At 33.7% G+C, this 24,808-nt stretch overlaps 4 protein-coding genes across 4 annotated transcripts; 2 read left to right on the forward strand and 2 right to left on the reverse strand.

Moving 5' to 3' along the window:
* Positions 1-2,362: 2,362 nt before the first annotated feature.
* Positions 2,363-7,004, reverse strand: LOC123913571 (chaperonin CPN60-2, mitochondrial). Its single transcript, XM_045964387.1, has 18 exons — positions 6,777-7,004; positions 6,439-6,463; positions 6,211-6,342; positions 5,900-6,059; positions 5,530-5,705; positions 5,326-5,421; positions 5,101-5,205; positions 4,596-4,682; positions 4,426-4,515; positions 4,239-4,319; positions 4,082-4,150; positions 3,869-3,946; positions 3,647-3,742; positions 3,441-3,540; positions 3,248-3,351; positions 2,959-3,064; positions 2,767-2,845; positions 2,363-2,676 (listed from the first exon to the last, which is right to left on the reverse strand). The coding sequence occupies exons 1-18, from the start codon at positions 6,812-6,814 to the stop codon at positions 2,571-2,573; spliced, it is 1,728 nt and encodes a 575-aa protein (XP_045820343.1). The 5' UTR covers positions 6,815-7,004; the 3' UTR covers positions 2,363-2,570.
* Positions 7,005-7,772: 768 nt separating this feature from the next.
* LOC123913733 (probable glutathione S-transferase) lies at positions 7,773-9,153 on the forward strand. The gene is made up of 2 exons (XM_045964605.1): positions 7,773-8,201; positions 8,610-9,153. The coding sequence occupies exons 1-2, from the start codon at positions 7,893-7,895 to the stop codon at positions 8,982-8,984; spliced, it is 684 nt and encodes a 227-aa protein (XP_045820561.1). The 5' UTR covers positions 7,773-7,892; the 3' UTR covers positions 8,985-9,153.
* Positions 9,154-13,397: 4,244 nt separating this feature from the next.
* Positions 13,398-19,268, forward strand: LOC123913817 (chaperonin CPN60-2, mitochondrial-like). Its single transcript, XM_045964718.1, has 18 exons — positions 13,398-13,646; positions 13,906-13,930; positions 14,043-14,174; positions 14,362-14,521; positions 14,724-14,899; positions 15,030-15,125; positions 15,403-15,507; positions 16,421-16,507; positions 16,587-16,676; positions 16,783-16,863; positions 16,983-17,051; positions 17,280-17,357; positions 17,471-17,566; positions 17,677-17,776; positions 17,856-17,959; positions 18,186-18,291; positions 18,750-18,828; positions 18,915-19,268. Exons 1-18 carry the CDS (start codon positions 13,609-13,611, stop codon positions 19,030-19,032), a joined length of 1,740 nt encoding a protein of 579 aa, XP_045820674.1. The 5' UTR covers positions 13,398-13,608; the 3' UTR covers positions 19,033-19,268.
* A 1,017-nt stretch (positions 19,269-20,285) lies between these two features.
* On the reverse strand, positions 20,286-23,960 carry LOC123913890 (pentatricopeptide repeat-containing protein At3g23020-like). The gene has a single exon (XM_045964831.1). It carries the CDS (start codon positions 23,766-23,768, stop codon positions 20,778-20,780), a length of 2,991 nt encoding a protein of 996 aa, XP_045820787.1. The 5' UTR covers positions 23,769-23,960; the 3' UTR covers positions 20,286-20,777.
* Positions 23,961-24,808: the final 848 nt, after the last annotated feature.

Consider the following 24,808-nt stretch of genomic DNA (forward strand, 5'->3'; position numbering starts at 1 on the left):
AAAGAAGTAAAGACCATTTAAAATTGTTCTATGTGAGACGCAGACAGATTCTTCTTTTTTGTATTAACTCTCTGATTATTGGGAGAATGAGCTCTGATAATTCAAAGTTTGGCCGTAAGACAAGTCTAGCCAAGAATTGATTCAACTAGAAATCGAATATTCAAGTAATCGCACAACTGATGTGAAACTTTTTAAAACACCCTCTCGCGCGCATCACTATTGAGCTTGGGGTGTGGACATAAATGGTAGATAGCCCGATCAGAAACACGATAGCAGGCAGCCCAACTAATCATGTAGGATACTCTGGTATCACCTTAGAATTGAGAGTTTGTACTAATTCAATCCTATAAAACCGATTTATAATATGAGAATTGTCCTCACTTATAAACATATATTCAAATCATCTTGCAATCGATGAAGACTTCTTAACAGAGTTAATTAACCATCTAGGTTGAATTACTGATTAGACACAAGACAGATTCTAGGCATCTTTCACTCTACATGTAACTTTATTATTGCACTTTATAGTATACTATTTATAATCAGGTAGCTTTAAATATTGTAGCTGTTTCATCAATTACTTTATAGCTCATGCACATGGTTCTGACCAAGAAAGAATGTGATGCATACCATTAACTATATTGCTATGTAAAATAAACAAGACAGGAGGTCATGTATAAGATGTTGCTTTAGTTAGCTGTCAACTTTTTCTACAACCAGCATCATTCTTTATTCTTCTTTGTCTTGTTTTGTACCTCAGCATGATGATCAAGAACATGTTTATTAGAAATTAATCACTTCCACATTACCTCTGCTTAAATTGAGGATCATGGTAATGCAGTTTCCTTAGTTGATTATTTAGCTTGATCATTCATCATCACTTGTTGAGACATTATTATGTCAAAGATTAACTTAAAGTGCAGTAATATAACATCATGATTTATTTAATTATTATGTATTTTGTCTGTATTGGTATGGAATTTAAAAATATATATATAATTAAAGAAATAAGCAGTAGTTGAAATTTTCCTACTCCTTGGTCACTATTTTTTCTTCATTGATTTTCTGAAGACACAAATCATTCATAAATCATAATTTTTAACATTTTATTAAGTTATTGAAATAAGAGCTGTACTTTTTAGTAGGACATAACAGAATTGCAGGAAAGTGTAAAAGGAATGAAAATAAAGTTAAAGAAATTAAAGAGAAAAAAAATTTGGGGAAAAAGGCACACTCTTTTACTAAAGTAAAATAAGTCCATTTTAACCAAAAATATTAGCTCAAGTGTTTAATGAGCCTCTATAGGACAAATTGTTCGGAAAACCCGAATTTGATTCTTGATGAGAATCATTATTGATTAGACTTTATTTACTTTGTGGTCGAACTCTACATTACTATACCTTTTTCCTAGAAACCAGGTTAAAAACCAAAATAAAAAAATCAATTCATTTCAATTTCAATAACTTGTGCAATACAAGTTGGGATTGAAATAAAATTATGAGAAACATGTTAGTACCCTGAGTCTCATTATTTTTTCTAGCGACACATGTTAATCACGTTTAAAAACATAGTTAATTCGGATAAATTGAACTTACAGTTAAAATTAGGTTAATTTTAACATATGATTAACCACAATTTTATAATTTTGAACATCATCTAAATTAATCATCTACTTAATTGAATTAATCATAAATTTACATGTGAATAATCGGATATCGTAATAGAGAAAATTGACTAGACATAAACATTTTTGTAAAATTATTATAGCCAGCATAACTAGTAGCTCCTTTATATGAAATAAAAAAATAAATAAAAAGCTTGCAGCTACATTAGCAAGAATGTGGGCTACTCTACATTTGTTAATTTGACTACAAACAAACTTGACCATGCCTTTTTGTGTAAAAAACTATTAACCCAACCATGCCTTTTTTATCTTGAATTGAAAATATAATATATTTTGTCATAGAGGGAAAAAAGAAAATTGACAAGTAGTCTAATAATGGTTATAAATTTCACACTAAAGGTAAATAAGGGAAATTTCAAATTTCAAACTCTGAATTCTATATATATAATGTGATACATTTACCAATTAAGTTAAACTCACGAGAGGTTATCCACAAAATTTTAATCTATTTCAAATTCACATCAGGGTACACAAATATGTGGCCCTAAGTTTAGACATAATTATGCACACCTCCTTCTCTCTCTGATTTATTTTTTTTTTATAGAATTACCCACTTATCTTGACAAAGAAAAAAAAAAAAAAAAAACCACTTATAGGTATCGAAATGAATAAATTGTCTTATGATCTTTTTTTTTTTTAAGAATCTTCTATCCAAGAAGCCTTGTTTCAATTGACAACTTATGAAGGGAACAATTCCTTAGTATTTTGGAATGAAAAATGTTCCAAATGTCTCAATTCTATCATAGCAATAACAATCACAAATCCTCCTACCTACAGCTTTGATCTCTCACTATGATTACATGGATGCCTTATGTCAAATAAATAAGAAAAAAGAGAGGCTATAATAGTGGTGAAGCACCACTCCAATCCAGGTCTTCATAGCAGCCTAATAATCCATGCCGCCCATGCCGCCAGGCATGGCAGGACCGTCTTTATCGTCCTTTGGGAGTTCAGACACAACAGCTTCAGTTGTTGTCATCAAAGATGACACACTGCAGAAAAAATGGCAGTATGTCAGGCTACATATAACATACCAAAGACATTATTCATATCTGATGCAAATTTGTCAATATTGTTCGTACCTGGCTGCATCAACCAAGGCGGTTCTAATAACCTTCAACGGATCAATTATTCCGGATTTAATCATATCAACATATTCACCTAATTACAAAGCAGCAGGAAAAATAGTTGACAACAGAATCAATAATAATGCAAACACATTATATTTTGTCTACAAAAGTAGAAATGACAAGGAATTCATGAGGAACACTAACCTTTGGCGGCATCGTAGCCAAGGTCGGGATTATCCTGTTCCAATAGTTTACCAACAACAACAGCACCCTCAACTCCAGCATTTGATGCAATTGTGTGCACAGGTGTCTGCATTTTTCGTTATAACATATAGTAAATTTGTGAGCAACTAAAATTGAAACTTAAGTTAAAATAATACCATTCTTATAGGCTAATTCAACTCAAAACATTGTAGAATTTAGCCTAAAAGGAATTGGTAATTCAAATTGATGGTCTACACCAAAAATCAATGGTAATGCAGAAAACACAAACCTTCAAAGCATTTTGGATAATTTGGACACCTATTTTCTGATCGAAGTTGGCAGTTTGAAGCTTACTTAACTCATTTGATGCATAAAGAAGAGCAACACCGCCACCTGCACATAACATAAAATATATATGATGAGATGGAGATATGATCAGAGTATGTAGAGCTAAGCTACAACTGCCGGGGCTGAGAGTTTACCAGGTACTATGCCCTCCTCTACAGCTGCCTTGGTTGCATTTAAGGCATCTGTCACTCTATCCTTCTTCTCACCAACTTCAGCCTCACTGGCTCCTCCAATCTGCAATAGGCAAGTTTTAGGTGTCAGTTATATCATGTAATAACCTTGGGATGCTTAACAGGTAATAATAGAGCTGAGCAAGCAAGTTCGACATAAATAAGAATACCTTAAGCACTGCAACACCCCCAGAAAGCTTGGCTAATCTTTCCTGTAACTTTTCCTTGTCATAATCTGAAGTGCTATTTTCGATTGCTGACCTAATCTGTAGATAAAAATTCATAAAAAGAAACAAGTCAGAAACATCAATGAAAAATCAAACCTATCTCTATATGAAAGCAGAATATAATAACAATGATAAAATGAAATCTAATAGGAGATTCAAACAAACCTGCTCACATCTTTCCTCAATTGATTTCTTATCACCAGCTCCGTCAAGAATGACAGTGTCATCTTTGGAAATTGTAATCTAAAACATTAAGATATAGAGTTACGTCGGTTTGCATCTTTACCAAAACTGAGTATTCATGTATCTTTGCCAAGAAAGAATACAAAAACTCAACCGTGCATTGAAATTTTACAACTATTAGGCTAAAAATGATACCTTTTTGCAAGAGCCAAACACGTCAAGATCAACTTTTTCAAGATTCAAGCCAAGCTCTTCGGTGATAAGCTGAATGAATAGACAAAATGTATCACCCACTTGTTGATAAGAAGAAACTGAAATATAGTAATGGTTTTATTGCGAATAGATAACTTACTTGACCTCCGGTAAGAACAGCAAGATCTTGGAGACCAGATTTCCGGTTTTCACCAAAACCAGGGGCTTTGATCGCACATACCTAAGATGATGAGGGGGGTAAAAACATATCAAATAAGCAAAACAACGAATCAAAGATTTAAGGAACCTAAGAACATATAAGTAAATCCCCAGATAGGAAAAAAAACCTTGATTCCAGCACGAAGCTTATTTAGAATAAGAGTTGCAAGTGCATCACTTTCCACATCCTCGGCAACAATCAATAAAGGTCTTTGTTTCTGTTGATGAGGAATCGTAAGTTAATATAATATCAATATTTTACAATTCAATGCAAAATGATGCAAATAGCACTACTCACCTTCAAAGCTAACTCTAATACTTTAACTATGGAATTAATACTTGAGATTTTCTTCTCGTGGATTATAATGAGGGGATCCTCAAGTTCCTGTTGGAAAAAATATATGTCATGGTTAGTCATGATAAAATAACATACAGACTCGCGACAATTACATTTTCAAAAGCATATAGTTATCAATAACGGATAATATGTCTGCAGTATAGAAATTCTAGACATTTGTTTAAATAATTTATCTATACTGAACATGTATGCTTAAATAAGATTGACAGGGCAAAAATGGGGTGTTTCGCAGGAAAGATAGGAAAACAATGAGTTTGTATTGATGTAAAGGATACAAACCAAAAGAGGACAGACAACACAATGGCCAGAGAATGCCAAACAAGAGATACAACACAATGCTCCACCCTATAGTGGATTGCTAGCTAGGGACTAACAAGCTTGCTAGAAAGTATGATGTATAAAAAATTGTAACGTTGAAATGTAGAGGCATTGATATAGAACATACACATTTCTGATTCTTCTGGTTTGTTATGAAATATGGAGAAATGTAGCCTCGGTCAAGCTTCATTCCTTCAACAACTTCCAACTCGTTGTCCAATGTCTTGCCATCCTGAAACAGCTCAAAGGTTATATTCCAGCAAACTACAAAGTGCATAACATAAATATTCAAGCATGAACCCCTTTGGAGGATAAATGGGAAAAAAGGAAAAGGCACAGCATAACAACTTACGGCGATTGTGATTACACCTTCTTTGCCAACTTTCTCCATAGCTTTTGCAATCAACTCACCAATTTCTCTGTCACCATTAGCAGATATTGTCCCAACCTATCATTGCAAAATTAGAAGTTCAGAAAAGAAAGAAAAAAACCTATTGTCTCTCACAGTTCTAGGAATGTTATATGCCTAATAACTCCAAAAAATTGATACACAAACCTGGGCTATTTCTTCGGAAGTGCTAATCATCCTTGCTCGGCTTTTCAAGTTTGTCACAACAGCATCAACAGCCATGTTTATACCTCGCCTCAAGTCCATTGCATTCATTCCAGCTGCAACTGATTTGCACCCTTCCGTAAATATTGCTCGGGTAAGAACGGTAGCACAAGTGGTTCCTGCCAAAATTTAGACCAGTCATTACTCAGTCAGTCAGTCACAACAACAAGACAAGTGCACAATATCAGCATGTCAAATGTGACAGTCTTTAGATTTAATTTCAAACATCTATACAATGTCCTAGAGATAAAATCATATCAATCATATCAATATTAACTTAAAAGTATAATCTACCATCGATAAAACAGCTTACCATCACCAGCCACATCATTGGTAGCATTTGCAACCTGCTTTACAAGACTGGCACCAATATTCTTGACTTTATCCTTGAATTCAATGCTCTTAGCAACCGTTACTCCATCTTTTGTCACTTTAGGGGCACCAAAACTTTGCTCGATAACCACATTACGGCCCTAAAACAAGAGAAACGTAACTTAGAAAATCATGATCAAAACCAATTAAAAATAATGGGAAACAATCAATAATACGATATCTTCCATTCATACAACCAAAACTAGTGTTCTGTGCACGATGATTGAATTAAAGGAAGATCTGCTTAGTTACCTTAGGACCCATGGTTACTTTAACTGCCTCAGCAAGCTCTTCAACACCCTTAAGCATCAAAGCTCGAGCCTCCACACCAAATTTGATCTCTTTTGCCGCATAATTTCTACTCCATGCCACTCTACTTCCAATCTACACAAAACATATAAAAAAATATATATTCAGGATTAAGGAAATTACTAATCTCAAAAAAACAAATAAATGCTATATAATCAAACAGTGTTTCACCTGATGAGTGCTATTCCTAGCAATTCTGCATCCAAATGAACAATAATTCACGGTTAGAATCATTCAAGATAATTGGATATTCAATCACAAACTATACACAAGTAGTATATCATTATTCAATATTCATTAATCAACATGCTCTAGATCCATCTCAATTCTCAATACACAATATGCACAATTAATTAAAAAGTTTAAATTTTTATCCAATTTCAATCAATTTATCAACAACCCAATTGACTAATTTCATAAAACAATAAACAATGAATCCAATTGAATTGTGTAAAAGGGTAATTCAAAAAATCTGAAACCAAAAGATGAAACTGCCATTGATGACTTACCGAGCTTTGGAGGCAAGGGAAGAAGCAAATCGGTACATGGTGTTGATGGAAGTGAGAAAATTGAATTGAAGAGTGAAGAAATTGCAGAAAGTGTGTGTTTTTGTTGAATGAAGAATGCTGCAGAGTTTATTTTTGAAGGGAAAAGAGAAGTTTCTAGAAGAAGCAGCTTCTAGGGTTTAGGGTTTTGTGTTTCTAACGTTGTTGTTTTGTTATTCTTATTTTTTACCCTAATTGTTTTGATGTTCTCACTTCTGACCCTTTTTTTATTTCCATTTTTGGCATTGTTCGATCAGGTTTGGCATATATATAATTGAATCATATGATTGAAAAATAATTGAATATTCTTTTGGCATTTTATTTTTTAGACAATTTAATTTTTATTTTTTTTGACGAAAGACAATTTTAAAATATTGAATCATGTAATTTTTTCTTGAACAAATATTGAATCAAATAATTGTAATTATATCATTGAATATTCTTTTCTATTTAAAATAAACTCAATCAATTTGTTCAAAATAAAAATAAAATCATGTCAATCGAGCTCTTTGGTGGTTGAAAATCGTTAATGTTAATCTCAGTTTAAATTCTCATTTGTGATGGTCGAGCACAAACTCTTTTGTTTGTAGTAGCATCCATTAAGCCGAAGGCTTTTGGTATTTTGGTTTCATGTAAACTACAAGAGTAACAACATTAGGTGGGTTAAAACTAGATGAGTCAAATACAACGTTGACGCGACAATTTTTAAAGTTTTTTTTTTTGCAAAAATATTTTTTAAAGTGTTACGGCATTGGTATATGTGTTTTAGAGGATATAACAACAAAAGATATTGGTTCCAAGGTTTCAACAATTTGTAGGTCCAAATAGATGAGTGTTGTGTTGTGTGGTAAATGTATACTTTCCTGGTCAAAAAGAAATAAGGACTAGTCAAATTTTTAATCTTTGATCCTAAGCATATACTACATGTTTGATTATTCATCTTTGCGTTTCAAACTTTTCTTGGTTCATAATCATAACCAATTAATTATAAGAACCATGAAGCTTCCTTATATATTTTTTCAGCTATATAATGCTAACAATGTATGTCACACACCCCATAAACATTCATAATAATAAATCATGGAGGATATTAAGGTTTTTGGTCTATGGTCAAGTCCATTTTCTCAAAGAGTTGTGTGGACACTAAAATTAAAGGGTGTGAGTTATGAGTATTATGATGAAGATCTTGCAAATAAGAGTAACCTATTACTACAATACAATCCAATCTACAAGAAAGTTCCTGTTCTTGTACATAATGGAAAACCAATATCAGAGTCAATGGTGATTGTTCAATATATCGATGAAACTTGGCCTCAGATTCCTCTATTGCCTCAAGATGCTTATGAGAGGGCCAAAGCTCGTTTTTGGTCAAAATTCATCGAGGAAAAGGTAACAAAATTTTGTTTTTAGTCCTTGTAAATTTTTTTATCGACTTTTAGTCTCCAAAATATTTACCATCAATGCTTTGGTCGCCAAGTTCCATTGTGGAGTGGTTGCATCACGTCGTATAACTTTTAAGACATTGAATTCGTTTGTTGTTTATCGAACGTTCACACGATTGATTTGAATTATTTTTTTGACAAAATGAATTTTTATTTAAATTTTTTAAAATTTCAATATTTAATATAATTTCATAATAAAGAATTTATTATCAAGAGTGAAATAATCTCACTGTAAGTAAATTAATCCATAACAAAAAAAAATTATGAAATGCCTACAATAATGATTTCATAAATTTATGCAATAGAAAATAAATTTATCCTATAGTTAACATTGGAATGATTTTCATTTTTACAGTCAATGCAAATGATGGAGTTTTTTCTATATGATGGAGAAAGACAAGAGAGAGCAATAAAAGAAACTTTGGACATCTTGAGAGTGATAGAAAATGAAAGTGGGCTTAGTGAAAAAATGTTCATTTGTGGCAACACAATTGGATTGGCAGACATAGCATTGGGTTGGGTTGCACATACTTTGCCAGTTATGGAAGAAATTGTTGGAGTCAAGTTCATCACTATTGATGCATTTCCTCACCTTCACTCTTGGGTGAAGAATTTCTTGGAAATTCCTGTTATAAAGAATAATCTCCCACCCCATGAGAAACTTGTTGAGTATTTTAGAGAAAGGAGGAAGGTGTTTCTTGCAATGGCTTCTCATCACCATCATCATTAGAATTTTGTGTTCTTGTTTGATGCATCTATAACAATTAAGTGTTGTTATGTTCATTTTTCTCATTTATATTTGAGAGACTAATGTTACCTAGACTTAAATCGAGATTTGAATTAATGTATTTTTATTGTTTTTTTTAATAAATCAACTTAATTATATTATAAAGATTAAGCACAAGATGTGTCTAACTTAACAAAAGTACATTGGGAGAAGGTTGTCTCATGTGACATTTTCTCACACTGAAATCTTGACCATTGCTTTATTTTAATAATTTCAATTTTAATTTAAATAAGGAAAATGAAAGGTGGATGTATCCACTGGACACCCTCCAGTTTTTTTCTCACTGGAGACAATCCATCTCCAAAGTACATTACAAACAATGGTGAAATGGAGGGTGGTTGGAGAAGGCCACGACCCACAAAAAAAAGAGAAATTATTTAAATACCTTTTGTTTTATAAAAATTACTTTCTTAATTAATAATTACACAATTATTAATGAGTTGGAAATTAAAAATAAATATAAATTATATTAATTCCACGTGTATGTGCCACGTCAACATTTTGTCCAAGTCACCGCCTTGTTGTGCATTCAGGGGTAAATGCAAGGAATCTTCACATTGCATGGGGCAATCTCAAATTTTTATTTTGCAGGGGGTAACGCAAAACTCGTGTATTTTGTAGGGGGTATAACCATATTTACCCTAGAAAATTTGTACGGTTAAAAAAATGTTGGGGCAGGTTAGCAAAGAACAAATAAAAGGCTTTTCTGGGGAGCTTGTGTTCATGGGAACCTGCAAAACAACATTTCAATCTTGAGGAAAATGCAAAATAAACAGTATTAAAAATAAATTATTCCAAATTATTTAATTGCGCAACAAAGAACATTTGAATGACACTATCCAAGTGTTGTTGAGATTTTTGTTGTTTCTTTTAGTTGTGCAAAGTATATTTGACTGTTATCTTCCTGATGAATTCTCTAGGATTTCAAAGTGCTCATCAAAGAACACCTTAAGAGACGTGGTCATTACATCCTTAAGGCATGTCATAATAGCAGTCCCGATTCTAACTCAGTTGGTTTCAAATTGATGTTAGCCAAGATATATAATTCCAAAGCTCTTCTTTTCATTGAGTGAGGTTAGAGCTGATTGCGAGCAATTTAAGCATTTGAAAGAGTTGTAGCGAAGTAAATACTTCCTTAAGAATTGAAGGTACTGATAAGATTCTCATGTTTTTATGTGTTTTGATTTCTACCGTGAAAAAACTTTTATTTCTCTTTTGGATACAAAAGGGGCCGAAGTCCAACCACACTAACACTTTGATACACAAATGTAGCACACAAGCAAAACATAACATCTATTAATACAAAAGAGAAAAAAAAAAAATCTTAAAGAACGAAGAGTCACATGAGCATGAGGGCGATGAAGCATTCCATAAGCATCGGCTTCAGATGCTCCAATCCAAGGAGTAATATCCATTCTTGGAGATGTGTAGGGAAACCCTTCCATCAAACTAGTCGCAAAAACAAAAATGGTCAGATTCAAGCTCTCTGAAATTCGAAAATGGATTTCAGTTTATATATTAAAATGGAGCATTAGGGGTGCACTAATCCAACCAAAAGAAACCATATTACAAAACACACACAATACAGCTACTACATCCAAAGACAAACGATCCAACAAAACCAAGAAACAACATCACCCAACTTAGCAGAACATGGTTTGAAAGAATAACCAAAGGGAAAATCTAAGAAAATGGTGTGAAAGATTACATACCTTAGCTTAAATGGTATAGAACGAGTGAATGGTGGAGTTACGACAACTTGTTCTTCAACTTCCTGCTCCTTACTATTTTTTTTCTTTCTGAAAACGCTTCCAACGAGTTTATTACGTTTATTTGCTGAGTTTTACTTTTGACACCCTACCGGTTACTCGTGTGCCTTTTGTGCTTCCCATTTTACTCTTCTGCTACTTAAGTAACGGACGTTATAAAATGAGTAATTTTTAAGTAATTTCACCCCTCCCTTCCGCTATTTAAGTAGCAAATTACAAAAAAAATATGAGCATATAATTGAATTACAAAACACATACAATACAACGACTACACCCAAAGACCAAAGATCCAACAAAACCATAAAACAAAAGCACATAATCAGAGCATACACATGAGAAAAACTCAATAGAACCAACTCCTCAGTGCACACAGGCAACGAAGAACTAAGCGGGAAATCACTAACACAAAGAAAATGGTTTGAAAGAGTTACATACCTTGGCTTAAATGGTATTGGAACATGACATAATCTAACATTTGTTTAACGTTCATCTTTTTCACATTTGTTTAATGATGTGGGCGCGCAAAAAGTAAGCATTAAATAAGTATGTGTGGTATTTATGAGGCATTTTCCGTCTGTTCAATCAACCAAAATTTAATATTAAGGACCAATGTTGGAAACGACAAAAATGTGAGGAACTAAAAATATACTATAAAAGAGACATAGCTCTGCTAATTCACTTTGACCGAGTTCTCTCTCTCTCCCTCTCTCTCGTGGTAACAAACAGTCGACCCTAAATTTTTCACCTTGAGTTCTCATCTTCCTCTACCGGTAAGGGGGTGGTTTTAGGTCATTTTTGCCCTAAAATCACCCCTATGTATCTTTTTTTATTGCCTTCTTAATCTAAATAAGTGATTTTCACATAGATTAGTTTTTTCCTTTTGTATTTGTGATTTCGCCGACGAGTGCGGCGTTTGTGTTGGTCGTCTTCTTGGTACGGCGTGTTTGATTTTCCCGTCTTTGTTGCGGTGTTCGTTTAGTTCATATCGAAAGATCATCTTCAATCAATTGCAGATTCAATCAATGATTTGTGTCTCAACGTTTCAGATCCGAAAGCTTCGACGTTCCGGTTACTTTAATTTTATCAGATTATTTGTAGGGATTTTGTTGTTGTATGCTATTAACTTGGATGCTGTGAGTTTGTTCGCAGATTCATCCTTTTTGTTTTTAGCTATGTTGAATTTGTATTTGTATCAGATGTACTCTATTGATTATTGGAATGAATGAATATCGTTGTTTTAGTAAAAAAAAAATATACTCTAAAAAACGTAGGGATTATTTTTAGAAATCCACCGAAACGTATGGATTTAAAAGATATTTAACCTTAACAAATATTTGTGTTGTGTTTAGATATGTGACATTCTTCATTTTACTAATTAATCAGGTAATAACAATCTATTTCTTAAATTAGCGAAACTATTTATCATGTATAGTTTGACAAGAGAAACATGAAATGAAATATATAAAAAAAAAAAAGAAAAACATAAGGACGTACAATTTTTAGCAACATTTATTATTATCTATACAATATTGCAAAATAGCAAAATACACGTGCACATGGCCACACAAAATGGATTATTATTATAATTTTTTCAAGCAAAATGAATTATTATATTAAGATAGAAAATATTGAATCAAAGTATTTAGAAGTTTAAAATATTTTCCTGTCAAAAAAAAAATTAAAATATTTGTTAAACATATGAATGTAATTTAAGAGTTTGTTTAAGGGTTTCTAAATTAAGACAGGTAAAATGTGATTCGATATAAGCAGACCTGATTCAGGAACGAATTCAGGGTGGGTAACAAATGTCCCCAATAATCGCCTCACTCTTGTGTTTTAAAATCGGGAAAACCCCCAACCCAGTCAATTCAAATTTTCTACGTCTAAATCGGTTAGGGTGGATGGGTACCCACGTGTATGGGTTATACTGTCATGCCTACATATATTCCCCCTGTCCCAAATTATAAGTAACGAGTCGAAGAGAGTTTATGTATTTGGTTCAAAATTTGAACCAAACACACACAATCTCTTTTAAACCAAATTTTCCTTATATTTTGAGATAGATCGAATATAGGTTAAAGCTACGTTTGCCAATAGAACTCGTAATTGTGAGTATCCACCTGAAATCGAATCAACTTTGATGAGAAAAAGTTGAATTGACTAGATTTGGATTCAAGTTTGAATTTTCCCCAATTTAATAAGACGCAGGCTTGATTGGTAATGGGATCGCTAGTACCCACTTGATAAACATGTTTTTTTTTTTTACTTACAATTGGAAAACGCAAAATTAATATATTCGATATTTAATTGAAAAATAAACAAACGTTATTCATTGTTGACAATTTTATATATTTTGTCGACTAAATTAATATATTAATTAAGAGAATCCAATTAAATTTATACATATTCAATAAACTGATGAGGGTAAGTAAAATATAATAATTATCGCGAAGATCCTACTAATATTTTCCTTTAAAATATAATAATGCCAAAGTTGAAATAGGAGAAAAAAGTTTTCAATATAGGCAATAGGGCTCCTAACCTAAAGAAATAAAAAGGGGTCAAAAGTGAGAACTTAAAACTTATTAGAGGTAAAAATAGCAAAAGAAAACAATATTAAGCTTAAAACCCTAAACCCTAAAAGCTGCTTCTTACAAACACTTCCCTTTTCTTCAAAAGGAATTATTTGTGCAGTACTGCAGTGTTCTTCTTCTTCTTCTTCTTCCCTCAACGTCAGTCTCTGCAATTTCATCTGTACTTTGTTTTCTCAGTTACCCTTTACTCAATTCAATCACATCATGTATCGTTTTGCTACTTCAATTGCCTCTAAAGCTCGGTAAGTCATCAATGGCAGTGTCATCTTTTGATTTTAGAGACCTTTTCAATTACCCTTTTACATACTTCAGTTCGATTCAATTCAATTTTTATTCTTTTTTAAAATTGTTCATATGGGTCGCTAAGAAAATTATTGAAAACGGATAAAAATTATAGCTTTTTTCATTGATTGTTTACTTTTGCATTTGACATATTTTGTTATTGGATATTAAATTATCTTGATTGGCTCTAACTGTAAATTATTGTGGTTTTTGATGTAGGATTGCTAGGAGCAATGTTAATCAGGTGAAACATTGTTGCTTAAATAGCATTTGTTTTTGTGTTGCTTTGAGATTAGTAATTTCTTTAATCTTTAATTAATATCTGATGTTTTTTCTTTCTAATTTGTGTTGCATAGATTGGAAGTAGGGTGGCATGGAGTAGAAATTATGCGGCAAAAGAGATCAAATTTGGTGTGGAGGCTCGGGCTTTGATGCTTAAGGGTGTCGAAGATCTTGCTGAGGCAGTTAAAGTAACCATGGGTCCTAAGGTAACTAAGAAAATCTTCAATTTCGTTTATTCAATCATGCAGATATGTTAATTCTTATCAAGAGGTGTGAGCACCAATTATGATTGTAAGAATGGAAGATATCAAATTATCTATTTTTAGTCCCTTTATTTAATTGATTAATTGATGTTGATCATGATTGCCATCGTTGTGTTTCTCCTGTTTTTAGGGCCGTAATGTGGTGATTGAGCAAAGTTATGGTGCTCCTAAAGTGACAAAAGACGGAGTAACTGTTGCTAAGAGCATTGAGTTCAAGGATAAAGTTAAGAATATTGGTGCCAGTCTTGTAAAGCAGGTTGCAAATGCTACCAATGATGTGGCTGGTGATGGTAAGCTGTTTAATCAGAGGAAGATTATACTTTCTTGTAAATCTACACCATTGATCTGGTTTTATCCCTAAGACATAGTATAGATGTTGGAAGTTGAAATCTAAATCTTAATCTGAATACTGTTGCATTTGACATGCTGATATTCTGCATCTGTTTTATTGCTGTCATTTGACTGTGTAATGAGTTGTCTAAATTTTGGCAGGAACTACATGTGCTACAATTCTTACTCGAGCAATATTTACGGAAGGGTGCAAATCAGTTGCAGCTGGAATGAATGCAATGGACCTGAGGCGAGGTATAAATATGGCTGTTGATGCTGTGGTGACAAGCCTGAAAAGCAGAGCTCGGATGATTAGCACATCTGAAGAAATAGCCCAGGTTAGTGTATAGTTAGAGCATAGTTAGAGCGAATAAGTGATAGGCAATATTGTAGGAGATGGAGAGAGCAACAAGAACTGTGAGTCATGAGTTATTGGTGAACTTAATATTTTAAATTTTGCAATGATAGGTTGGGACGATATCTGCTAATGGTGACAGAGAAATTGGTGAGTTGATTGCAAAAGCTATGGAGAAAGTTGGCAAAGAAGGCGTAATCACAATCGCAGTAAGTTTTTGTATGCTCATTTTGCAAATAATATCATTTATATCTGGGTTATACATGTTTCATTGATCCAGGGACGGCATGTTATTCCTGTAATGCTTATCTTAATATAATAATGTACACTAGACGTCCCACTTCTCTTGATTTTTCCTCATTATTCTCTAAACATCATATATTTAACCATTTATTTTCATCCCTATTATCCTTCAAAGGTGTTCATGTTTGAATATTTATGACATGCACTCTGATATGCTGGGATCTAACTTTTGAGCTGTTCCAGGATGGCAAGACATTGCACAACGAGTTGGAAGTTGTTGAAGGAATGAAGCTCGACCGAGGCTATATTTCTCCGTATTTCATAACAAACCAGAAGAATCAGAAATGTGTATGTTCTCTATTGATGCCTCTATGCAGCATTAATTTTTTTTGTAAATATTACTTTCTAGCAAGCTTTTGAGTAGTCATCTTGTTGCATCACACATCTGCCATTCTCTGGACATGGTGTTCTGCTTTTCAGTTTCAGGCTTCGTGGCCTCTAATCCCACCTTGGATAGGAGGCCTCTCATGCTTGTGACTTTTAAGGTCATTAGAAACCACGCTTTGCCCCTTTCGTTAGTTCACCATATGCTTGTTTTTATGGAGAAAAAAAAAACGTAACTGCTCTTGTCGGGGCTTCTAGATTTTTGTGTTTCATTCTCTTTTTTCAAGAGAATTGAAACCGTATTCAGCTTCTCATTTTCAAACTTCAACCCTCCCCAATCACATTTTTTCATCCAGAAGTGCACATGCACTTGCCTTTCTGTTCTCCATGTCTATGTTTTCCGTTTCTGCTCTGTTTTCTGACTTTACTGCATGTTCTTTACGTTCAGCTCTTTTTCCATTTCAGTTGTTTTTTCCTCTCAAACTATTCTGGCATCTCAAACTTTTTCTGGGTGTTACTTTTGAGCATTTCTATTTGTATGGTATGAGTTTGTGTCTGTGTGTGTATCATATCAGTTAAGCACATCTAAAATTATAATTATATGTTAACAAAGAATGGTCAATGGATCTTCTTTACAAGTATTTTACATATATATAATTTTTATTATAAAAAATGTTGTCAACGTATCTAGGCCGTATAGTATCCTGAATTTCAAAATTTCATGTATTCCATATGTTATCGCACTGGTACCATGATCCTGCTTTATTTGGGTCTGGCTGTGATGTACTATGCTTTCTAAAACACCAATGTCTTGAATTTGTCTTTTTTTTTTTGCTGATATATCATGTCTATTAATGTCATCTATGTGTGTCTACAGGAACTTGAGGATCCCCTCATCATAATCCACGAAAAGAAAATCTCAAATATAAATGCCATAGTTAAAGTATTAGAGTTAGCTTTGAAAGTAAGTAATACTATATTCATCATATTGCATTGAATTTTAAATATTTATATGATATTGACCGACACTTCCTCATCACCAGAAACAAAGACCTTTATTGATTGTTGCTGAAGATGTGGAAAGTGAAGCCCTTTCAATTCTTATCTTAAATAAGCTTCGCGCTGGAATGAAGGTTTGTTTTCCCTATCTGTAGCATATTAGTTCTTAGGTACTTTACAATTTTGGATTCTTAGTTTTGCTTATTTGATTTGGTATTTGTTGCATGGTCTTACTCTTAGGTATGTGCCATCAAAGCTCCTGGTTTTGGTGAAAATCGGAAATCTGGTCTCCAGGATCTTGCTGTTCTAACAGGAGGTCAAGTAAGTTATCTATTCACAATAAGGCAACTGCTGTATTCCCTTCAATCTTTTTTTTTTACAATACTGCCGTATTCCCTTCAATCTTATAAACCGATTGATGATGTTTTATCTATGCTCAGCTTATCACTGAAGACCTCGGCCACAATCTTGAGAAAGTGGATCTGGAAATGTTTGGCTCTTGCAAAAAGGTAACGATTTTGCTTAATTGTTAATTTTAATGCACGGTTGGGTTTTGGTCCTCTTTCTTGGTTAATGTTCATGAATTTTTGGTTTTGGTAAAAGGATGCAGACTTTCCTTGAGTGATTTGCATTCACTCAAATTAATTTTTCACTAATTCCTTTACATTTTTAGCATTATAATATATACAAGGTCAAATAAATTTAGACAACCTAAACTAAGTTTCTTAATCTTTTAGATTACAATTTCCAAAGATGACACTGTCATTCTTGACGGTGCCGGTGATAAGAAAGCTATCGAGGAAAGATGTGAGCAGGTTTGTTTGAATCTCCTATTCAATTTGATTTTACCATTTTCATATAGAAATAGGCCTGGTTTTTCATTGATGTTTCTTCTGACTTGTTTCATGTGATGGGTTTTGATTTACAGATTAGGTCGGCAGTTGAAAACAGTACTTCAGATTATGACAAGGAGAAATTACAGGAAAGATTGGCCAAGCTTTCTGGTGGTGTTGCTGTGCTTAAGGTGCATATCCTTATCTAAGTTGCCTTTGCTTACTTATGATTTTTTATTACCTGTTAAGCATCTCAAGGTTTTTTGTGATAAAACTGACATCTGAAACTTGACTATTGCAGATTGGAGGAGCCAGTGAGGCTGAAGTTGGTGAGAGAAAGGATAGAGTGACAGATGCCTTAAATGCAACCAAGGCAGCTGTAGAAGAGGGCATAGTACCTGGTAATTTATTAACACTGACATTCGTATGCGTAGTTCTACATTCTCCAATCATATCTGATAAACATATGTTTTTTCACAGGCGGTGGTGTTGCTCTTCTTTATGCGTCAAATGAGTTAAGTAAGCTTCCAACTGCCAATTTTGATCAGAAGATAGGTGTCCAGATTATTCAAAATGCTTTGAAGGTTAGTATTTTTTGCAGTTTCACATGCTTTAGGTTTAGACCATCCATAGTAGCTTGTTTTGTCAACGCTCCACTCAACAGATTGTTCTTTCTCTTTGTTTACTGTTTCATTTTTGGCCTCATCCTGCAATATTTTGAGCTGAATTAGCATTTAAGCCACAGTATGTTTTTAACTTAAGTTCCAATGTAGTTGCTCACTCTTTTACATGTTATAACAAAAAATGCAGACACCTGTGCACACAATTGCATCAAATGCTGGAGTTGAGGGGGCTGTTGTTGTTGGTAAACTATTGGAACAGGATAATCCTGATCTTGGGTACGATGCCGCCAAAGGTCAGTGCTCCTTGTGTATTACTCCCTCCGGTTTTGAATATACGCAAAAAACAACTTTCTAGGTTCATTGAATAAAGCATGTATCTGGATCATTTTATGGTCCGGATACATCCAGGTACATGCTTTATTCAATGAACCTAGAATGTTGGTTTTTGCTTATATTCAAAACGGGAGTAGTATAAGTTTTTAAATATAATTTTGGCAAAGAACTGTGCTGTTGAGGACAAATATGTACTAAAAATGTCCCCGATCAAAAGTTGTAGATACTTTTGTAGTTTCCTTTAATTATGGTATTGATTTAAATTGGGAAAAGAATTGTGTTACCAAGAGAAAATTTATAAAGAAAAGTGACCGATCAAAATTTGTAGTTTCTAGCGGTTACTTTTGGAGTTCCTTTTATATTACGGTATATATTATTACTACTACTTATTCTAGTGTCAACTTTTTTGTATGCTTAGGTGAATATGTTGATATGGTTAAAGCTGGAATAATTGATCCATTGAAGGTGATTAGGACCGCCTTGGTTGACGCAGCCAGGTACGATATTAAGAAATTTGCATTGAATATAGAGATGTTTATTGATATGTTATATATTGCATTTACTAACCTCCATTTTCCTGCAGTGTGTCATCTTTAATGACAACAACTGAAGCTATTGTGTCTGATCTCCCAAGTGACGATAAAGATGGTTCTGCTATGCCTGGTGGCATGGGCGGCATGGGTGGCATGGGTGGTTATTAGTGTGGATGAATCTAGTTTTCTTTCACTGAACCTTGATTAGAGAGTGGGGCTTCACCACTGTTATTTTTGCTTATTTTTTCGTGACAGAAGGCATCAATATGTAACCATAGCGAGAGAGATTAAATCTGTAGGTAGTAGAGTGGAAAGATTTGTGATTGTCATTTATTGCAATAACAATGATAATTTAGACATTTGGAACAATTTTTACCCTCCAAATTAGTGAGAAATTGTTGACACATAAAGTTTGTCTGGTCCTTTCAAGGGAATGTGGTTTTAATTATGCTATTGTTAAAAAAAATCTTACTAATTTTAAAAAATAATTATTTTAATTTTTTTCAAGTTGGATACTTATGGTTGATGGCCTTTAAGATGAGTGATTAAGTTGAGTGATTTTAACTAATTGCAATTCAAGAGTGTTAGTGAGCATTATATACTTCTCTATTTGTTCAGTTGGTTGAAGATGTTTATATACTTGGTTTTTTTTCATCAATCGTAATGTTGTTTTTCAGATCTTGTTAAAATAAAATTATCTTGTTATTGTACAGAGTTAAGCTAAATTATATATATTCTCATTTAGACAGATAATTTATAAGGTCAAAAACAACAAATTGACAGTCAAACTTCAACCCTTATTGAGGGTGAGTTTGATATCATAAGAAAAAAAAACAGAGAAGTAAGATTCCGTTTATCAATTTTAAAAATATTTTATTTTAACTTGCTAATCAGAGATTCTTAAAATGAACAATTGCATTGAAAAAAGAATGAAATGCTAGTTAGAGATGATGCATATTTAGAAATAACAAAAATAATCTTGCATTTTTATTACGGAATAAGGGTAAGGTTGTAGGTATTGAAAATAACTTATGATAATAAATAAGTTATATGGAGGAGCTAAGCTAAAAACACATAAATTAACAGCATTTTTTGTATTTTTTTTTTTTTAACATTTACCCATGTCTATATTGTCATAAAAGAACATAGTGACTCTTACAAAAAAAAAACATAGTGACTATTTTGTGAACTGCAGCACGTTGAGCCAAATCACGATGAAAGACCCCGTTGATGCAGAAGCTAAGACTTGAAGTTTCTAAAAAGTTGCGGAGGAAACAATGCTGGCCTGGAAGTGAGTTTGAGCATTCAAACGTGTAACCAAACAATCACTTCACCAAACGTGTTTAAAATGCCCGTTTAAAATGCCCATTTAGCGGCAGTTCCAGCTCTTACCAACAAGTAGTCAAAACTCAACAAAGATTTTCCCAGCTCAAAACAGAATTATCGATTTTACATATACAACAACTTATACAAGAAAGGTCCAAAAAATATCTACTGTTTTTTAATTTACACTTCATTGCATGGTTCATCCAAATATTAAAGAATCGAGCTTGCCTTCTTTAGATTCCTTCTCACTGTAATTATGTTAGAAGTCAAGGCTTCAGAATTCCCTGGTTTGCCTTTGGCCACAAGTACAAGGCAGTCTTCGATCCATGCCCAGTTCATAGATCACCTTAGGGAACTTGTCTATTCGCACGACCAATAGCTTCAACCCAAATTCTTATTGGCCCTATTAAGCCGTAAGACTGGATCAAAATGAAGCATACCGATCGCAGGATCATGTCAATCTTCCATATAGAATGCACTTCAAAATTCGAATATGCTGTCATGCCGATGGCGTTGTCATATCCATCAACCAAACTTTGCAAGCCTGACCAAGCAATGTCAATGAAGACCAGTTGCAGAGGATATATCTATTCGTTATCATAATCATCTATTTCAATCAGACTTGTGAGTGCTGACATCAATGCCTGCAAACCATGGGAAGCATCCTTTTTCATCAATACTTGTAATTTGTCAACAGCTTGCCTTGATGCTCCGTATCTAAGCAAAAGATTTCTAAGTGATCTTAAACTACAACCATCGAGTTGAATGGAACCTGTTACCATGTCCTTGAAGGTCTCTACCGCTTCTTTGGGTCTCCCAGCAGTAGCATACAGGTCAAGCACATTATTATAACTTAATGAATCTGTCAAAAGTCCTAATTTTCTCATCTGGTTTGCAATTTGAACGGCTTCATCAAACCTTTCAATTTTCTTGTACAAACATAACATCATTGCAAAGGAAAACTCATTGGCAGTTCCATTTTTCTTTAAGGTCTCGAATATCTCTTTTGCTTGGTCAACCATAGATTGTCTAGTATACAGATCGATCATACAATTTGACAAATATACTGCAGGACCTTCTTCTGATGATTGAACCAACTTGTATGTTTCTTGTGCTTCTTTCAGGTAGCCAACTTTTGTATATAACTTAATCAGAGAATTATATATAACTGTATTCCCCGGCAAGCCAGATCTTTTCATTTCATCAGCATAACTGACGGCTTCTTTAACCCTTCCAGCATCATACAGAGCATTGATCAATACCCCATAAACTATATCATCAGGTTTCACACCATGTCTAATCATTTCCCTGTACACACCTTCTGCCATTTCCAATTGCCCTAATTTTACAAAACTGGAAATCACAGCACAGTATGGGATGCAATTAGTCACTAATCCTGCCATCTGCATCTTTTTCAAATAAGGTTTGGCAATGTGTGGCTGGTCAGCAGTGGCCAAAATTTGTATGAGAGAACTATAGCTGCATCTGTCTGCAACTACACCATGTGTATCCATACTATCAAACAACTGACACGCTTTATCGTAGCATTTCCCTATACCATAAGCTTTAATCATCACATTGAACTCAAGGACACTGAGATTCTTCCTTTCTTGGCACCAAAGGAAGACTCTCTCAGCTTCCGAAATATGTCCCTGTTCCCCATATGCATCAATGTTGGCAGCATAGCACTCAGATGTCATATTGCCAGCCAGATGAAACCTCTGAAACCATAACAAGGACTGTTGAAGCATTCCTGCTTCGATGTACATCCGAGTTAGAGCAGACTGGGTGAACTGATCAATTTCAAGGCCCTTCTCATCCATCTCAGTTATAAGCTCTTCTGCTTCACGAACCATTTTCCTTATTGAGTATGCATACAAGAGGGTACGGTAACTCACATGATCTGGCTCAAGGCAGGACTCCTTCATTCTTTTAAAATATTTTGTGGCCATGTCTACATCGTTATGCTTGGTATGGAGAGAGATAAGAGTATTATAGGTCCTTGTGTCAGGTGAGCATCGCAATTCTTCCATTTTCCGAAGAAGTGAACTTGCTTCTTCTAACCGTCCATGGTTCCCACAAATGTGAATCATTGTATTGAATGTCACCCTGGTAGGTGGGATGCCTTGTTTAAGCATCTTAACAAATGTTTCCGAAGATTCTTTAAGCTGACCAGCCTTTCCATATGTATCAATCAAAGTGTTATAAGTATGTGACCCAAAAGAAGCATTTAAAAACGATGTCCTCTCGTCCAATTCCAGAGCATCCGTCGTATGATGATTATTTGGCCTCAAAGGTTCACCTAATGACCACTTTCTGAAAAAATCCTCAGCTTTCTGAAACTCTCCTGCTTTCTTATACAGTTGAACTACAGTCACCATAGTCACCTCATCAGGTTCAATACCATGTTCTAGCATAGTCTCAAGCCAGAAAAGCGCGTCTTCTCTAACTCCAGCTTCACTATAAACATCAATCAAAGTTCCATAAGTAGAATTTGTAGCAACAATCCCTCTAGCATTCATCTGATTCCACAAACCCTCCAAAACCGCCCACTTGCGCGCTTTACCAAGAATCCTAATCATAATATTGTAATGAATCACATTCAATTCATGAGAATTTTCATCAAACCAGTTAAAAATTTCAAAAGCTCTATCCCACTTCATCTGCTGCTTCAAAATGATACTCCTTTCCTTGTTATTAATCTTAACTTCCCACGGTCTTAAAGCCTCTTCAACATCCTGAATCGTATCCAAATCTTTCAAAATGAAAGGAATAATTCCGCCGTAAGAGACAGATTTCGTCAAACACTTGGTATACACACCAATTTTCCTTTTTTCGAGAACCCCATCACCTGAATTCTTCTCAGTACACCGTTTCTTCAACTGGGTGTCTTGATTTTTTCGAACTTCGTTCTTTTGTACACGCATAGTCTCAAGCCAGAAAAGCGCGCCTTCTCTAAGTCCAGCTTTACTATAAACATCAATCAAAGTTCCATAAGTAGAATTGGTAGCAACAATCCCTCTTGCCTTCATCTGATTCCACAAACCCTCCAAAAGCGTCCATTTACGCGCTCTACCAAGAACCCAAATCATAATGTTGTAATGATTCACATTCAATTCATGAGAATTTTCATCAAACCAGTTAAAAATTTCCAAAGCTCTATCCCACTTCATCTGCTGTTTCAAAATGATACTCTTTTTCTTGTTGTCAATCTTGTTTTCCCACGGCCTTAAAGCTTCTTCAACATCCTGAACCCTATCCAAGTCTTTCAAAATGGAAGGAATAATTCTACCGTAAGAGACACATTTCGTCGAACACTTGGTGTGCATATCACCTTTCGTTTTTTGAACAACCCCATCATCTGAATTCTTCTCAGGACACTGTTTCTTCAACTGGGTGTCTTGATTTTTTCTAACTCCACTCTTTTCTACGCGCTTAACGATGCTTGTACCGTTTTTGAGATGAATTATCTGTTTTGTAACTGTGTTGTTGGAAACTTGTTCTGCTTTGTCTGTGTAAGTGTTTACAATTGTGAATATGGGTGTGTGGGTGTACAAGAGTTGAAGCTTCATAAGCATTTCTATAACAGAAACAACAAACAAGGAGAGTTACTTGGCAAATGAGAGCATGAGAGACGTTATTTTGTTTTGTTTTGTTTTGTTGTTTCAGTTTGAATTTGAGTGTTTTTGTTTGAGTAGGAAAATGAGTGTCTGGACTGAAGTGAAGCCAAAGGGGTTGCCTTTATTGGCATGATTTGTTTGGAGAATGACAAAGTTAATTGATTTTTGATAAATTGATGATTATAAGAAAGATAATACACGGGACAACTTTTTTTCCTCCGCATAAATTGTCTAAAATACTAAAATAACATTATGTCCACCAAATATCGTATAAAGACAAAATTTGTTCAACACCTTAAACTTTGTCTTGTATGGTTTTGTCTTGTACTGTACTATTCTGTTCAGTACTTATATTTTGTAGATCAAACGAATCCTATCATTTATTAAAAATCAGTTATATAGGATGGTACTTAAATTATTAAAAATCAATTCATATTCCTACCTAAAAAAAACAATTCATATTTTTATTGAGACTAATTAAGTAATACTAACCATTTGTACATATACTTACCAAAAAAAACATTTGTCTTATAAAAAAAAAACCATTTGTACATATTTAATTAAAAATTGTATTCAATTTTGTAAAAAACTTTTATGTTTATTTTTTGCTTTTCTATAATTTGGGACTTATATTTAAAAATTCATGTAACAACGAAATATTAAAGGTTCTTAGATTCAATTATTAAAGGTTATTTTGAATGAGGACATTGCCATCTATTATGGTCTTTTACAACTCAAAAGTTTAACCACTACTATTCCACTTAGAAATTATACCAGGTTAAAAAAAGGCATAAAACGGCATAATATTAGATAGATATAATAAAATAATTTAAAAAATAAAATTTGTTCTTTAAAAAAATAAAAGATTTGTTCAGATTAGAGTATTAAACTCGTAATTGTTTTTGTTATACGCCGAATAGGTGAAATGTCAGATTTAGATTCACTACGGTTGAAAAACACATTCTCTCTTTTAAAAAATAACTACAATTTTTAACACA

The sequence above is a fragment of the Trifolium pratense genome, linkage group LG1, assembly GCF_020283565.1.
Source record: "Trifolium pratense cultivar HEN17-A07 linkage group LG1, ARS_RC_1.1, whole genome shotgun sequence".
Taxonomy (NCBI): Eukaryota; Viridiplantae; Streptophyta; class Magnoliopsida; order Fabales; family Fabaceae; genus Trifolium; species Trifolium pratense.